The 18,893-nt window shown below is 29.6% G+C and overlaps 2 protein-coding genes and 1 long non-coding RNA gene across 4 annotated transcripts; all 3 read left to right on the top strand.

The window, feature by feature from the left end:
* Nucleotides 1-2,931: 2,931 nt before the first annotated feature.
* Nucleotides 2,932-8,259, top strand: LOC115703834 (uncharacterized). 2 transcript variants are annotated; one of them, XR_009686976.1, is made up of 3 exons: nucleotides 2,956-3,564; nucleotides 5,045-5,798; nucleotides 7,589-8,259. It is a non-coding gene; the product is annotated as an uncharacterized LOC115703834 (long non-coding RNA). The 2 variants fall into 2 exon arrangements; XR_004009257.2 differs by having other exon boundaries at nucleotides 2,932-5,798.
* Nucleotides 8,260-15,381: 7,122 nt separating this feature from the next.
* On the top strand, nucleotides 15,382-16,417 carry LOC115703833 (protein GRIM REAPER). The gene has a single exon (XM_030631064.2). The coding sequence runs from the start codon at nucleotides 15,583-15,585 to the stop codon at nucleotides 16,174-16,176; it is 594 nt and encodes a 197-aa protein (XP_030486924.2). The 5' UTR covers nucleotides 15,382-15,582; the 3' UTR covers nucleotides 16,177-16,417.
* Nucleotides 16,418-16,920: 503 nt separating this feature from the next.
* On the top strand, nucleotides 16,921-18,222 carry LOC115706250 (uncharacterized). Its single transcript, XM_030633837.2, has one exon. The coding sequence runs from the start codon at nucleotides 16,921-16,923 to the stop codon at nucleotides 18,220-18,222; it is 1,302 nt and encodes a 433-aa protein (XP_030489697.2).
* Nucleotides 18,223-18,893: the final 671 nt, after the last annotated feature.

An 18,893-nucleotide genomic window follows, 5' to 3' on the forward strand; every position in this document is an offset into this window, starting at 1 on the left:
ACTGTTATACTAATCTTACCTCAATTCCGAATTCAGGTGTGCCGGTCAACCTGAGTGGAACGAACTGCACGACGATTTATAGGCTCCTAAACCATAACAATCACAACACTAGATAAGTGATACGCTAAATCACTTCCCGGGGACTTAAACTAGAAACTAAAAGTTTCCCTATCGATAAAAAGCATGAAAATACCCTAAACAACATAAAAACAGGAAAACAAGGGTTCCCAAAAATCCCCCAACCGGCAGACCGGTTCTGCAACCGGAATTTCGGTTCTGGGAATCCTGGAACACCATCCGAAATTCCGGTTGCTGAACCGGAATTCCGGTTCTGAGCAGAAAACTTCAAAAATTCGTTTCTCACTCAAAACAAACCCAAACTCTTTCAAACCTTCTAGACCTGTTCTATATACCCCAAATAAGAAAACCCAAGCAATAGAACCAAGCTTCAATCACAGAAACACATTTCACCATTGGAGGTTCAAGATTGAGTTCAAAAACTCAAAACTTGACTAACCCTCCAAACAGCCACTAAATCATGCATACCTTAACCTATTTCAACATAATTTAACACTAGAAAATACATTTACACAGCAACAACAATCACAACAACAAGATTCTTCATTTTTCTTTGAAAACTATAGTTTTGAGTTAAAATTCCATATATTGATAAATCAACTAATCACCAACACAATCTTGTTTGAATCAACATTTTAAATCATGTTCTAACTTCAGAAATCAACAACAACATACAACAGCAAGTACAACAACAAAACTAAGCATGCAACCAATTCTTACTTGATTTTTCAAGAAACTAAAGAGGAAAAGAGTAAGAGCTATACCTAGAGCTTGAATTGCACACAAAATTTGCTAGAAAAACCAAAGAATCACCAAGATTCTTGCTGCTCAAAGAGGGGCCGAAATAGAGAGAGAGAATTGAGAGAAAAGAAGTTTTGCTTATTCTTGATTTTTTTCCAATTTGAAAATAAGGGATAAAATGCATAATTCAACTCTTTATTCAGCTAACACAAACCAATAAAACATTTAATTTCTAACTCTAAGTCCACTAAAGGACAAAAATACAAATGGGGCAAAATGACCATTTTGCCCCTCTACCCAAAAATAACATAAAAGGGTACTAAAGGGTATTTTGGGAAATTCTAAATTCCCGACCAATCCCGACATTCCCAATGTCTAAATAACCGTCCCACAATACTAACATACTAAGTTGTGATTTTACTGAGCCAAACACCGAGTTCCATGTTGCCGGACACCGAAATTGCAAAATTATGAAATTCACTATATGACGTAAAATGCATTTCAGAATTCTAAAATAACTGCATAATTAATTATTTAAATATTTATAAATAATTTTCATAATTAAACATAATTAACTGCTAATTTCTAAATTAAACTAAGCGGTTTTTACATATATTTTCTTTATTTAAAACATTTTATCAAATATTTAATTTTTTAATATAATAATATTATTTATTTAAATAAATTACATCTTTATTTAATATAACAGTTAAATTTTAAAATCCATCCACTAATTCTTAAAAAAAAAAACTAAACATACATACAAATCGTGCATTGCACGGAACATCGATCTACTATATATATATTAAAAATAGTTAAAAAATATACATAAAAAACAATGAAAAAATATAAAGAAAATAATATAAAGTAATTGGTTATCTTAAGAATGTAGCTCATTACTCTTATAATTATTGGGTAACTAATCACCTTAAATTATTTTTTTTACATTTTTTTTTAAATTCCTGATTTTTTTTTTTGAAAAAAATTACTTTTGTAAACTTTGAAAAAAAACCCAAATAAAATATATATATATATTTTAATTTTAAGTAATAAATAAGCGAAGGAGGAAACTAATAAGAAAATACTATCAAGTGTAACAATCATTTCAAGTGGACTAAATGGACATGAAGTTGGCATTATAGAAAAACATAATCAATAGAACTACTTTTCAGAACAGTAGTAAACAATCACAATGTGAGTGAAAGAGAGCTAGAATAGTAAAGTAAGATATTAATATTACTTAGGGATTTTTTTTTTGGTTTTTACATTTTAAATCAGTTTTTTATTATGTATTTTACAGAAATTTAAATAGCAACCATCGAGCAACTTAAATTACAATCTAAATTTACATAGTAATTACCAAAGCAACCAAAATTATAAAAATAAAAAAAAGTTAAAAAATAATATATAAAATAATTTCTAGATAAAAAACAATGAGTACATATAAATTTTAAATCAAATATTCATCCTACATAGATTATTACCAAATGTACCTATTGGGTTTAATACTTAATAATAATAATAATAATAATATACTTTTTTTAATTTTTTGCTGAATATTAATACTTAATATACTTTGGTTGGCTGTAGTCCTCGTAGTTATATGGGAAAAAAGAGATATGTACAGACAGAGCAAGAGAGAGATGAGATATTATATAAGATAGGATGTGTTGGTCCTCTCAAATAAAAAAAAAGAAAAAAAGAAAAAAAGATAGGATATGTTGGTTGTTGGTGGTGGTTGGTTTCTTTTCTAATAATTTTATCTTATATATAGATTCTCCAATAATAAAGCACATGTATTAATTCATCAAACTGTCAAAATTACCCTCCAACAATATTACAATTTTATAGGATATATATATTGGGTATATGGAAGGAAAATATACAGAATAAAAACATATTCAAAAAATGGATAACAACAACAATAATAATAATAATAATAATTCTAACTCTTATTATAAGAAGGATGAATGAAGTAGTAGAATAATAGATGATTATTTATTTATGAATTATTTTTTCATAATATTCAAAGAGGGAGTAGATTTATAATTTTCAACAACAATAGGAATTATTGAAAGTTTTGAATGAATTTGTTATTCTCATATAGTTTTTTTCTCTCATTCAATCCTTAATCTTGTTACCAAACCAAACAAGGGGATTTATTGAGAAAGAGAAAGAGAGAGAGAGAGAAGTGTGTGTAGTATTTTTAATTTTGACATGTTTTTGTTTGGTAATATTTTAACATTATATATATACAAAATCACCTGGAGACAGGAAAAAATTAAAAAAACTTGAGTCCCCTTCTCCCCTCCCCACCCTACCCTATTAATTATACCTAATACCCTAAATAACTATAGCTAATAGATATGCCCTATTTTTACTCTTTCACTTTCTCTCTCTCTCTCTTTCATATTTTCTCTCTCCTTTTCCTACTGTGTTAGATTTCTGAAGATTTTTTGAGTCACTTTCCTATCTCTGACTCTCATGGAGATAGTGACCCATCATCTCTCCTCTACAATAAAACTCAACACAAAATAACTAAATAAATACACAAATAATAATAAATTTCCCTCTTATTCTAGAGCTGAGCCACCCAAGTCATTAAAATGTGAAGATCAAGTAGCTATATATAGCTACTAGGGTTTTCAGCAGCAAATCTCACATTATTAAGTTTTAGGGTTTCAAGTTTTAAGGCATCAATCAAGGATATATTTTTCAACACACACAAGAAGACTTACAGTTACAGTTAAGCCTATATACTTTTACTAATATTTATTTATTTATTTATTTATTTATTATTTATTTTTGCTCTCTCTATATATACATGCTATTGCTATATACATATATAATAATACTGCTCAAGCTCAATTATTGAGTCTTGGTATTTTTCATTTTTGCTTTTCCTCTCTGCATTTATATTTAGTATTATTATATATAGAGAGATGGATTATATGTACAGCTAGGTATGCTAGCTCTCTTACTGAAACCATTCTCATCAAGGGTACATTCTGATCAGATCAGATATATTATTATTTGTTTTCGTTTTTGATTTCATATTCATTGTGCTTTCGCTATCAGTTATCTAATTTGATCTATCTATATATATATTTATATGTAAGGTATGTGTGGGGATTTAAGCTTTCTTTTTAATTAATCTAACAGAAAATGGGTTTTGTTTTGTGTCTGTTTCCTTCTTATTATTGGGTCAATAATTTGTTAAAGTTCAGTAGTACTTCACTGAATCACTGATCAGTTTTTCTGAAAAAGAATTAAAGCAGATTTTGATGTTACTGTTATAAATTAATAAGCTATTTTCTATAAATATATTTATTATTTCTTAAACTATAGTCTTATATATATATAGCTTACATTAACCTGTTATTAATTAATTAAGTGTAAGAATTTTCTCTGATCATAATCATTAAATATATATAACATCTCTTTTTCTCTAAGTTACTTAATTTAAGAGAAAAATTAATATTAATTTGAATCAAAGCAAGGAATATATGTGTTTATACAATATGATGATTAGTCTATTCATGAGGCGTAGTACTGGTATTATTTTTCTGGAACATATATCTGGGGCCACCGAGATTGACCGATCATATCATACAATAATAATATATGCTTGATTAGATATATATGATCATATATATTTATATTGGTGATCGACGTACTGGTATATATATGATCTTTGATTGTGATCTTGATCATGAGTCATTTTAGAATTACTATATATACAGCTAGATTTTTAGTATATATATATATTTTCAATACTTTATTTGAAACAAAAGAGTTTATTATTACAATTATATATGCCTATGGCTATGGTCTCACTAATTAATATTTGAGATGTGTATGTATATATTATATATAATGGTGAGGAAGAGCTTCCTTCAGCCCACTCATGGATATGACATAATGGGGTTGTTGAAATAACTGCCGACTCATTCATTCAAGCACTCAGTAGAGAAATGGTGATCAACAGAGACACAGAGAGAGAGAGAGAGAGAGATTCATATGTATAACTTTTTCTACTGTGGTTGTGTGAATGAAGCGGGAGAGATTTTGCATCCCTCTTTCTCTGTGCTTGGACTGAAGGGAGCTCCTCCTTAATTAATAATAATGCTATCATTTAACATCAATTATTTCTACTATATATAATTTTACTTGTTCATATATACATCACTGTATATACATTTTCTGACTCAGTAATTAATTGCAGGCCAGGTCTAAAACCTTACCCCACTTGGTTCATTTTTTTTTCCCCTTCTTCTACTTTTTCACTTCATGGGAGTAAAAGTCATAACTACTGTATAATAATTGATCAATGACACTTGTAATCTTATACAACTTATCTCATCAAGTTTTTGGAGCAAGCTAGCTCCCACACCTTCCCTATTTTCCCCCCTTGTTTGATCACAATGAATTGTTTTTTCTTAAGAAAAAAAATCAGTAGTACTCTTTTAGCATAATACACTAAAGTGAATTGGTCTCTACACACTTGATATATGTATATAAATATATATTGTGTTGGAGCAGACATGAAAACATGTCTTTTCCAAGTTCCAACTCATATATAATTAGTCTTCTCGTTCTTCAATGCATCTTAATTCATCACAGGAACCACCAACTCAAGTACTCCTTTATCTCATGACTTTCTATCTCTGAATACTACATAACAGTACTTTCAAGCTTTTTTAATTTATTTATTTTTTGAAAAATTAAAATACTACATGTATAAGCTTTTAAGCATATTGTTGCAGAAAAGTCCTACAAAATATTCCATTACAGTAGTTGATAGTTTCTCTTATCATAGAAAGCAACGCATATTTGTTGGCCACTTTATAATTTGTTTTTTCTTATATATATATATGCTTAGTTAAATACGTACATATATATAAGATACGCCATATATATAAGCTGCAGCTAGAGCATCAAGCACCATGCAAGTGAGACCCCGCCCACCAAGTTCCAAGGTATAACATATTTATAATATACTCATTTATGTTTTATATAGTAATTATATGTTATACTATACATGTGCTCAAATATATATATATATATATATATATTTATAAGTTGGCCTTTATTTACAATTATATATATAACTTATGAGTTTATATATGCTAGTGTGAAAGAAAGAAAATGGGCAAATACATAGTATATATATATATATATAATTTATTTATAACTTAGAAACAACGAAATTTAATGATACGTGTGCAAAAAATATACATAAAAACATTCAATGAATATTAACAAAAAAAATATCATATAAAAAAATTATAGTGATATATATATTTTTGGCTAATTAGGAATTTTGCCCCTGAACTTTGACATGTACCAAATTATGCCTTTGAACTTTTAAGATCGTTGAAAATAACCCCTGAACTATTTAGATGGTTGGATTTAAGGAATTTTTTCCTAATTAGTTACATGTCAAAGTTCAAGGGGCAAAAATTCTAATTAGCCTATATTTCTTTTACTAAATGTGATTTTTAGTTACAACAAAAAGTTACTTGTGACTAAATATAGTATTTAGATATAAGGTGGTCACTAATTTTATTTTATTCACAATAAATATTGCGACTAAAAATAGATTTAATTAATTACAATAAATTGTGATTTTTGTGACTAATATGACCACAAAGTTTTTAGTCACAACATAAAAATGATAATTTATAATTAATTACAAATTTTTTATTTTTAATCACAAGTTTTGTTGTGACAATATAAAAGTAATATTTTCTATAGTGTGTTTTGAAAGATAAAATTTAGTTAAAAAGAATAAAAATATATATATATATATAAAGATTGGAATGAAATTAAAATGTATAAAAAAATTAATAATTTTATTTTTATCTTGCAGTAGAGTGATTTTTCTTTCTATTAAAATAAAATAATTAGTTCACCAAGATATTATAAAAAAATTATTCTATTAATTGACATTCTAATAGTTTAAAATTTAATTAAAAAAAAAATTAGAACTTTTCCATTCTATTCAATTTCATTACTTTGAACAAAGCAACATACTTATAGACCGTCCTAATAAGTTTGTGGCAGATGGAGAAACTAATTTGTATGTATAATTTTATTGGAGTAATCGAAATAGGTTATGAGTATAGTGCTACAGTCTTCATTCATTAGTAATTGTGCCGTACAGTCTTTACTCTTTATTGTTATATGTACCTTTTTCTACAGCTATAATAATAATATGACTACATTTCTGGTTTCCTATATATGCTGTCATTCCTCATTTTTCAGCATCCATTCAAATAGTATTGCTTCCAAAAATAAATAAATAAATAAATAAATACTGTATTGCGATATAAGGCCTGCAGCCACAAATTTTCAGTTCAGTCAAAATATGTGAAAAATCTTAAGGGCATTTTTGGATGGATTGTTCGGGTAGACTCTTTAATTACTTTTTCACCTTTAGTGTGTTTGTTATATATATAATTATGTAGGTTATAATTATTTATAAAATTTTAAAAAATTATAAATAATTTACCATATCAAAAATTATAAATTTTATCATAATAAAAGGATATATAAAATATTAATGGAGGCAAAAATAAAAATATATAAAGATATAAATGAAAGAATATTAATTTTATAAGAATAAAAAGTAATATGTTCAAAAATTTAGAAATAAAATTTAATTATAAAAAGTTGTTAGGCTAATTTTAGCCTTGTTTTCTAGTGTGGTGGAAAGTGTTTTGAGTTATTTTTTGAGTGGCGTTATGCTTGTTTTGTTCTGTTTTAGGTTCAAGCATATGTAATGGGGATTTGGAGAGGATTGTGGAGAAAATATGCAAACCTGAGTGACGGTGATAACGTGGTGTAAGGGGAAGATCGAGACTTGTAGCTTGTGAGAAAAATGAATTACCGCCGCGACACCACCCACTGAGTCACAAGCCTTTAAGAGCCGCGATTGATGAGGCAACGACTCCAAAAAGTAGGAATTTTCTCTAGAAAATTTAGGGTTGCAACACAGTATGTTGAGTCGCAACTCCTGCAAGAATCCGAGAACACGAAAAAATTTTCGTTCAAAGTAGGGTCGTGAAACAATCTTAAAAGGTTGTGGCACACCTATCAGTACGCGTGAAGAAATTCAAATTTGGAAGGACAATTTTATCTTTTCATCAAAAATTTCTAAATTACTATTTAAACAACACTATTAGTGCGATTTTAGAGAGTTTAGACTATTCAAAACTTAGAAAAACACTCTATACAATTGTAGAAAAACATTATTGGCACGTAAGGATTGACAAACTTATCTCAATTCTTCTTCTTTTCTCTTCCTTTTTCTATTTATGATATCATTTTACTGTTATGTCATGAATATTTTAATGATGAACTAATTTTACTTTTAGAATTTTAATAAATTCTCTCGAACCTCTATTATTTAATTAATGCAGTTTTTATGTGTTCTTCTTATATGTTGTGATGTATTTAATTTTTGCTTAATGTTATAATAATCTTTTGCATAATTTAATGGGTTTAATTTAAGATCGAAAAGTAGAGAGTTAATTTTGTTATAATTAGATAGAGATAGGTTGCATATTAGATAAACGTATTTGTATAATTTATGTAGCAATTATAATTTTTGATTGTAAAGTATGCTATGTGTAAGAATTTATCACAAATATGTAAAATATTCACATATAGGTTGAGATTTATATGTGTATAACTGCTATTACAATAAGAAGAATGATAGTAAAAAATTGTATTGATAACATAGTAAAGAGATAGTAGTTACCCTATTCCAATCCATTAGTATCATATTTTCTAATTTTAATTTTACTTTAAGTTTTTATTTATTTACTTTTCAAATCGAGATTGATTAATTGGAAATTAAAAAGTAATTCCTATTGGACGATATCTTGTTTATCACTTTTATTACTTGTTTAAACAATATATATACCTTCATACTCAATTTTACCAAAAAAAAAAAAAAAAATTAAAAGGGGGACATTCTGGCCCCCATTCCCTTTGCCCTTAACACCATGGTGCCAAACAACCTACTAGAGTCAAAATCTCTAGAATCTTAACAAATAACCTTTTTGAAATTAATACAACATCAACATCATGATAACTTTCTACAATGTTAAGAACTTCTTAGCCTCCCTTTTATACTTCTCCACAAGAATACTATGTTCTCTAACTCATTATAACACATGATTATGAAGAAAACAATTGGACAAAATTATCTTTTGAGAATGCCAAAATAGGTAGGAGATCTACCAGATTAACCCTTTTCGGGGTGTACTCGAGACTTACCAAATTTTTTATTATTATTATTTAAAAAATGAGTACTAATAAAAATATAAACTTTATAAGGATAAAAAAAATAAAATTTATGGGAACAAAAATAAAAATACGTAAAGATATAAATAAATATTAGTTTTATAAGAATAAAATGTAAACTATTCAAAATTTATATATAAAATTTAATTTATAAAAATTCGAGGGGAACATATGACCTATGTGCCCCTTCCTTCTGCCCTTGACATTATGGTTCCAAACAATCTATTAGGGTCATATCCTCTAATATTTTAACAACAACCTCTTTTTGAAAGAAATACAACATTAACATCATGAAAATTTTCTACAATATCAAAAACTTCTTAGCCTTCCCTTTTTAAATTTCTCTTTAAAGGCACCATTGACCTCATCGGAGAAGGAACCCAAACAACTCATGGCTCAGAGACAACAATAAGTTTTGCAACGATTCGTCAATCAGATAACTCAATAGAGGAATTTGATTTTTCTACATAAAATACTCAGACTTTTTTTTTTTCTGACCATGAAACAACATATGAAACCCGGTCTTGAAATTTGAATTCCACTAATGCCCATTATTGCAAGTGAAGATGAAATTAGTAAAGAATGTGAAGTTAATAATATAATTCTAAAATCCATTCCTCACATCAAAAGAGTATAAGCTCCAAATTTTAAAATCTTACTGTTGATGATATTCCTCCATCTAAATAGCAAAAAAGATTTTAGGAAAATTTACTCAGATTGTTAAGTGTATTTAACATAATGAGATAAGAATAATAATAAATTGTATATACTACAACAAAAATTATTTTTCACGACAAAATATTTATGACATTTTATTTCTAATGTCATACAAACTTATATAAAATTACTTTTTTCCAAAAAATTTCGTTGGAAACTGTTATTATAAACAAAAAAAGTCATTTTTGATGATAATTGTCATGTAAATTATCATTAATGACATAATAAAATTATTGTTAAAGAGATATTAAGTATAATATTTTAAGCTATATTGTTATTATATTTATTGTGATATTTTTATTATAAGTAATATATTAAGTTTTTTTTAATTTTTATTATATTACTATTAACACAGATTTTTGTTAATTAAATTTATTGTTTTTTTACTTAATAAATTTACTACAAAATTTAATTATAATCACAAACACTATATATTTTACGTGATTTTGTAGTTAAAATTTACATATTCCATGAGTCCATATTATTAGAGATAATAATTTGAACACAGAGTATAATTCTTAATAATGATAAATAATAGAATTCCCTCTCTTTATTTTGTTGTTTCTTTTTTTTTTTTGGATTCTACCTCTATTTATAGGTGGATATGCCTAATTTGCTGTTTGGGTAAGTGGAAGATTGTTAGGGTTTATGCTCTGAAAAACCTATAAAGATATTTTTGATTATTAATAAAGAGTTAAACATTTTGATATATGCATGAATGTTAAATTATTAATAGTTATTATTAAATAATTTATATAAAATCTAAGGATTCTTTATTCATATATGAGGCTGTGACTTTTAGATGTACAAAGAACTAAGATCACTTAGCTATGAATAAAACTGTTAGCAATATATTAAAGTTATAGAATCTTTAATCAATAGTTATAAGTACGGTTCACTGATGTCTGTTCTTCAGTGTAAGTAATCTCGGTTCAGATTACTGATGTAGTATGACATCTAAGTGAAGGTGTTGTAGACAATACAGATTATATATGACAAGGACCGATATGAATAAAATTATCTTTATCAAACATGTCGTTTACTATAAAGATCTAGTTCATATTATAACGATGATCAATAGTAGATCGGCCTAAATCCTGAGTAATCATGAACTCATGTTCATGTTATTAGTTTCTTTGATTCACTTGTTAAAGTTTCTTAGAGAAGATGATTCCTACAACATCTGTAATTTGGGAATCTAATAATGTAGATGGCTGAGAACATGATCTATAATTATAGAATCTTGACTTTCTTAATAGATCAAATGCTGGTTCCCTTTAAGTGTTAATTATGGGATTTAAAAGTTGTGCACAATTTTAGATGGGATCTACATTATACTTTCACTAGTGAATTAACGGTTCTAAAGGATAAAGAAGTAATTAGAAGGGTAAAATAGTATTTTGACCAAAACTAATTACGAATCGACACAAGGAAGGTTAATCACTTGACTTAATTATATCAATAGACATTGCAGTAAAACTCAGTAAATATAATTCTATAATTACTAAGAGTGCAATTCCATATTTATAGTGGAGTAATCATGAAATTAATAAATAGGATTAGTATTTAGTTGATGAGACTCAATAAATAATCTAGTTTATTGGAGCTTATAATTATTGGTCCATGGTCCCCGAATCGCTACCTTAATACACTGTCAAGAGAAGGGATAAAGAGTTAGATAATGTTATTCGAAAAAATATCTATTTTGAATTGCCAAAATAGTAATTATTTGTTTTTGTAATAAATAACTAATTTTTTCAAATTAATTAAATAGAGAAAAGATAAAAGTTGTTAAGAAAAAATTTATCAAGACAAGAATTGTTGAGACAAAAGTTGTCAGGACAAAATATACTATCCTTGTCTTAATTGAGACAAGGTAGGCGCCTACCCTATAGTAGGGTGTCGCTATTGGTTTTGTCTTTTGGAGTTAATTAATTAAGTAGTTAATTCAATTAGATAAATATTTGAATTTAAAAAGTGGTTAAAGATATTTCAGGTTGGTTGAGATATTCCCTCAAAGTTAGTTGAGATATTAACTCTCAAGTGGTTGAGAGATTTCATCTTCTGAAATATCAGTAACCGAATTAGGTTATAGATATTTATTTAAATAATCGAATATGATTTAATTAATGGGGAATTAAATTTGAGAAATCAGAAGATGATTTTTCACTACTACTTTTGAAATACCAAGGAGAAAAGAAAAACTATTTTTCTCTCTCAAATAGTTCTTGCTTATGTATTGAGAATTTATAAAGAACAAATTAACACTTTATCCTAATAGCCCACACTATCTCTTGTGTGAGTTTCTACTCAAACCAAAATGATTCAACTTACGAAAAGTTTCAAGGATACCCTGATAGTTATCAAGAGGTATACATTCTTTTCTTATTATTTATGTTTAGATTAAATGTTTATACATCTGAAGATCTATTGGGACTATGGTACAATGATAATCAGATACACAAATTCTGTCATTGCGTACCTGATTTAGTACCATAAAACGAACAAGATTTTCCTCTGATGGTGGTGAACACATGCAAGCTTTTAAAGCCTACCTATAGACTAAAATAAATTTTTCACAATTGGTATTTCATTATATCTTCTTTTTTTTAAGGTTTGAAAAGAGCATTATGGAATTAATTACATACCAAAATGTTAGTGGGAGTAATATTTTTTTTATACATAGACAATATGTCATTTGCAAATGATGATAAATATTTCATATATAAGGTGAAATAATTCATATCTCAAATTATTATTTTGAGCTAAAGAATATAAATAATATATATAATTTTAATTAATTTGAGAGTAGCCATAATATCTGTGTTTAATTAAAATTACGCATTATTCATCTCATGTTATTACTTTTATCTTTAAGCTAGTTTGATAAATTCAACATCTGTGAAATGATTTGGAATGAGAATAAATTAAGAACATCCATAAACTTTTATTTTTAGAAGCCTAATGTATGTCTAAGAGTCTGAATAAGACTTTGCATTGCATTTGTTTCAGAATTGTTAAGTAGAACTAGAATAACTAAAGTTAAGACCACTTTATTTTCATACAAATTGATGAGATATCTTTAAGATACTAAATATTATATTCATACATATTTTATTAAGATGAATTATAACATTCTGGAAATATAGTTACCAATTAAATTCTAACGTACTTCACTGGCTATGTTGATTCATGTAAATTAACATTTGATTACATCCTTAAGATTACCAGTAAGTTGTATTGTGAAGAACCTTAATTGTTATTTCTATTATAGAATAGTCAGACTCATTTATTATTTTGAGGATACATCTCGTATGGTGTATTATAGAGTTTCATACAAGGCCTATGGTTCAGAATTATATTTCAAGCCATTAAAAAAGTTTTGTGATAAATTTAGCTACAGTATTTATGGCTAAGAATTATAAGAGTATTGGTCGAAGCTAGCATATCGACATTAAGAATTTAACCTTATAGAAGCGTGATAAGTGTTCATTAACCACGCAATATTGAATTGTGTGATCGTATATCACTAAAGGCATGTCACAATACAAATTCAAGGATTGTAAAGTAGATATGGGATCAGTTACCCATATATAGCTTTTGGTTGTACAACTAAAATTATTCAATGAAACTCTAATTTCGATATTTTCTCATATTTATGTGCACCTTGATTTCATCTGACAAAATTATCGTAAGAGGACCAGAATCAACATAAGGTTTTTGGCTTATTCGCTTAAGTACATTGTCACACATAGTTATGTAATAAATATATCGTAATACATAAAAGATAATACTGGCCAAATAATGAGGATTTATGGCTATGATTCATATGTTTATTATGTAATGATGAACATTAGGTTTAAAAGATAAATCTAAATGCTAACTAAGTGGCAAAATATTAGAATATTTTATATATTAAGTATAAAATTAATTAAAGATTTTATCCGTGTATATAATATAATGAATATTTTTTTTATTCATTAAATTTGGTCATAAGTAATTAGTTGATATTCTCTATATGGTCAGATTACGATTTACTAAATATTTAATTTTCTGATTTAATTTTCTAAATTAATTGTCAAAATATTCTAACAATTAATTGTGGGAGAGGCCTTGATAGAAGGTCTCACCTATATAATATAGGGTCTCAGTCCCCAAACTCACTACTCATTCTGTGAAACATAATAAATTTATATAAAGAGAGTAGAGAGAGTTTAGAAGCTTAATTATCCATACTAATTAGTTTCTTTTTCTTTTGCAGATTCAAAGCTCGTGTAGGATTGAAGCTCAAAGAATCAATAACAAGAGGTATTTCGATTCATTGTTCATAATGGACATATGTTCAATTAATTCCGCACTTTGTACACAATTTATATATGCTTCATATTTTATTTATAAATGTCTACCATAGTCTACTATATAAGTCTCTCATATTTTAATCTCCCATATTTTAAGGGCTATACTCTAACACTACCCATGTCTTTTAATTATTTTGAACAAATAAAATGGCATTAAAAGCTAAGATAATTGAGGCAACATAAGCATAATCTCGGTTGGATTTTGTGGTGAGGTAGGAATTGAATTGAGGAAAAAAAGCCCAAAGTCAACATAAAAGCACGTGTAGAAGAAGAGTCAACTGTCCACATTTATGTGCTGACGAACACACGTACATACACACATAAACTAGCTTCGTCCATTGAAACAAGCCGAAAGACACGTGTTGCCTGGTGATATGTGGGCTGTGGCCTGGTTGAGTAACATGACAAGCCGGTGATCTTAACGCTTTTCTCGCCTTGAAATAAGATCACTCACACGTGTATGTACTGCGATCACTCCTTTCCTCTCCTCCTTGGACCAATCAATTAAATATAATTACTTTGTTTAATTATATGAATTTGTCACGTACGGTAGCATATGAACTTCACCCCCCTTAAAATCTAAGCTACATTTTTCTATTCCAAGAAAAAGCTCTTTACTTTTTTTGGTAAGAATAAGATCTAATGTAAAATATGAATTAATATAATGTGACACTGTTTTACTTATTGATTCATGTGTATATGCAAGTTGGTGCTTATTCGAATCTTCTTTTTTAATGTTTTCTTTTATCCCCTTGTGTGGGGGTGTCAGTTTCTGGAAAGTAGAGAACTGTAAGTGGAATTTTCATACTTTAGATTTATTTGGATGTACAGCTATATATGTCCATATAAATAGTAGTATGAAATGTCAAATATATAGTTTTGTGAATAAATTAATAATGTCAATATTTAGAGGATGCATCTATACCTAGCTTTCATTTCTTTTTACTCTTATAATGCAGTAGTAGTACATGGTAGTATACATAAATAGATATATTTAAAACAATATAAGCTCATTAATTAATACTTATTCTAGATAAAAGAAAAGAAAAACAATAATATGAGATTCAGAGCCATGTTAGCTAACTATAGTTCTAGCTAGTTATATTATTACATTGACTTAGCTAAATTAAAGTCAATTAAGCACATAATAACATTTTATGGACCCAACCGAGAATCTTGGCTACAAATAAGTAACTGCATTAGTTTTCTAGCTTCACGCTTTCACAAACCTGGGCACATTTTCATATTTAAGGAGGCAAATTTCTCCCTCATTATATGGAAATTTAATGATTACAAAACTTGCATTTTAAATCACCCTTATTTAAATCTCCCTTAGCTTACACTTAAGTCTAAGAAGTTGAAGAGATTGAGCACAATGGCCATTAATAATTTCCTTATCAAAATCTCAACCATTCTCTTCCTAATAATCGCCTCACTACTTCTACTATCCACATCCCAAAACTCTCAAGTTTCATCATCATCATCAATAGAAAATATTTCAACAGTATCATCAAATACTAACACTTCCGATCATCAATATGCTGAAAAAGATGAGAACCGCAATGACAATGAAGACGATGAAGACGACAAAGATGAAGAGTTTTACGTCCTGGACAAGGTGGCGGGGCAAACGCCGGCCACAAACGTCGGGATTAGGAGTAGTAGTCGATTCTTGGCGAGCTACATCATAAAGAAAGGCACGCACTGTGACCCCAAGACGTACAACATATGCAATGGAGTCCCGGCTAACAAAGGGAAGAGCATTCTGTATTGCTGCAAAACGCATTGTCGTAACGTCCTTGGAGACCGTAACAACTGTGGTAGATGTGGCCACAAGTGCAAGTTTGAGGACCGTTGCTGTAATGGGAAATGCACCAAAGTTTTGTTTAATAAACACAATTGTGGAAAGTGTGGGAAGAAATGCAAGGCTGGAGTTGCTTGTGATAATGGCTACTGTGGTTATGCATGATCATGATCAATATATATAAATATTGTCATGATGAGATTTTGATAAGTTCATAATATAGTTGTGTCTTGATATCCTTCCTATATATGTATGTGCACGTATATACTTATTCTACGTACGTACTCACTTCTCTACGGGTACGTACGGCTTCTTGGATACGATCTCTGTATCTAAAAGTTTGATTTTTGTAATTTGGATTTTTATACGTAATTTATATTGTATCTCATACAATAATTAATAATGGTTATAATGGTTATTGTTTAATATGTGTTAGTGTAGCTACCATGTATGCATATGGTAGGGAAGTCCATAACTTGGAGAATATCTTGTTTTTGGTACCTACATATAAGAAAAATAAAACTATATCTAGATATATTGGATTAAGAAAAAAAAAATTGGTAAAATTTAAAATTCATAGAAAAATAGAATCATTTTCCATGAATAATGAAATTTGACTCCGAACATTTTAATGATTAAGCTAGGGTATATGGCATGTTTACTTAAAGGAAATGGGAATTAATGGTATGGTATGCATTTTCCGTTGTTGTAAAAATTTCACGACTAGTCTTGTCGTATGACATGGTATGAGTGTTTGATTTTCTCTGGTCTGAGTGTATGAATGTACTTGCTGGTTTATGTTTATTTGTGTACTGTGTCGATCAAAGAAGTTATTCTAGTATTGGTGGTCTTTTAATTGATTCTATTGGCTATACTACTGTCTAGCTTTTGTGTCTGTTGTCCTGAAAAATGAATACCGATTCCAACTTGGAAGACCAATATGCAGCCCTGAACATTGAAGAAGATGAGGAAGAAGGATTACTCTTTGAAGGGGAACATGATGAGGCCTTTGAGATAGACGATAGATGGTGTTTGGTGGGACGTTTTCTCACCCACAGATCGATTGATTTTCAAGCGATGCAAAATAAAATGGCACAACTATGGCAACCGGGGAGAGGAATGTATGTGAAAGAATTAGAAAACAATTTGTATTTGTTTCAATTTTACCATGAAGTGGACATTGAACGAGTTAAGGAAGGAAGCCCATGGACTTTTGACCGAGTTCCTTTGTTATTTGAGCGACTCAAACAAGGCAAAAATCCCAGATCAGTACCACTTAATCGAATTGATTTCTGGGTACAGCTTCACAATTTGACAACGGGTTTTATGTCGGAAACAGTGATTCGGGGACTGGGTAATTATCTTGGGGAATATGTCAAATCGGATCCTAACAACTTTGTTGGTGTATGGAGGGACTATCTGCGGATTCGGGTAAAAATCAATGTCACTCAGCCACTAAAAAGGAAAAAGAAATTGATTAAACAGGGAGGATTAAGTTGCCACGCTCTGTTCAAGTACGAGGACCTTCCAACCTTCTGCTTCATCTGTGGAGTTCTTGGACACTCCGAGAGGTTTTGCGATCGTCTCTTTGATACTCCCTATGATCAGTTAGATAAGCCTTATGGCCTAGAGATGAAAGCACCCCCGAGACGAAGGAATTACGCTGCTGGTGCGAGATGGTTGAAACCAGGAATTGCCACGAAGACCGGCGGTGCTTCTTCCTCCGACCACTCTACTGTATCCAATTCCATTAATGCTGTATCTTCGACAGCCAAACAAAGCAGCAAATCAGGGTACGGTCAACATGGAATAAATCAAGCACAAAATGTGGGATTCAATCAAAATAAATCAATCAGTGCAGCCAATCAAGCTACAAGAAATATGGAAGAGGATTTCCCACTATTGAATGAGAGGCCGAATAAGGAAAGTGTGGGAAAGGAGCAATTTCAAACTGAAGAAGGGGGAACTGATATGGCAAATCTAATTAATAATGAGGAGGCTCTTCTTATTATAGAAAATAAGAGAAGGAGAATGGGTTTTGCCAATCAAAGTGGGCTTTTGGTTATGGAAAACGTGGGACATGGGACAAATGTGGAAAATACCACTGGGCCTACCGATTTAATAGATGTGGATATGGACGCTGAAGCAAATGGTAGTACAAAAAACTTGTTTGGGGCGGGTTCTGGATCACAGACCCGCCAGGAATTATGAATGTGTTAAGTTGGAATTGCCGTGGGCTTGGGAACCAGCGGGCTTTTCGATTCCTTAAGGAGATTGTGTCTCAAAAGAAACCCAATTTTATTTTTCTTTGTGAAACAAAAAGTGACAAAAGTAAAATGCAAAGAGTGGGCCGTGCTTTGGGCTTTGAAGGAATGTTCATTGTGGAAGCCCAAGGAAGTGCTGGGGGCTTGGCTATGCTCTGGCGTTTTCAAACAGAGGGTCGACTGCTTGGTTACTCAACTAACCATATCGACATCATAGTTTCTTCGCCAGAGAGAGACGAGTGGAGGCTAACGGGGGTCTATGGGGAACCAGTTCGAAACAGAAGGCATTTAACTTGGGATCTCCTTCGATTCCTATCAAGAGACTCTAATCTCCCATGGTGTGTAATCGGGGACTTAAACAATGTGATGAGACAAGAAGATAAAAGAGGAGGTCGACGTTACCCGCACCAGTTGATAACTGGTTTCCAACAAGCATTGACGGACTGTAATTTACAAGACATGGAATTGACGGGTTATCCATTCACATGGGAGAAAGGCCGAGGCACTCAAAACTGGGTCGAGGTGCGGCTTGACAGAGCGTTGATCAACCCAATTTTTTCCCAGGTTTTTCCTCTTGCTGTTCTCACTAATTTAGAATTATCATCTTCTGACCATTGC

This window comes from Cannabis sativa, chromosome 1 (assembly GCF_029168945.1).
Source record: "Cannabis sativa cultivar Pink pepper isolate KNU-18-1 chromosome 1, ASM2916894v1, whole genome shotgun sequence".
Taxonomy (NCBI): Eukaryota; Viridiplantae; Streptophyta; class Magnoliopsida; order Rosales; family Cannabaceae; genus Cannabis; species Cannabis sativa.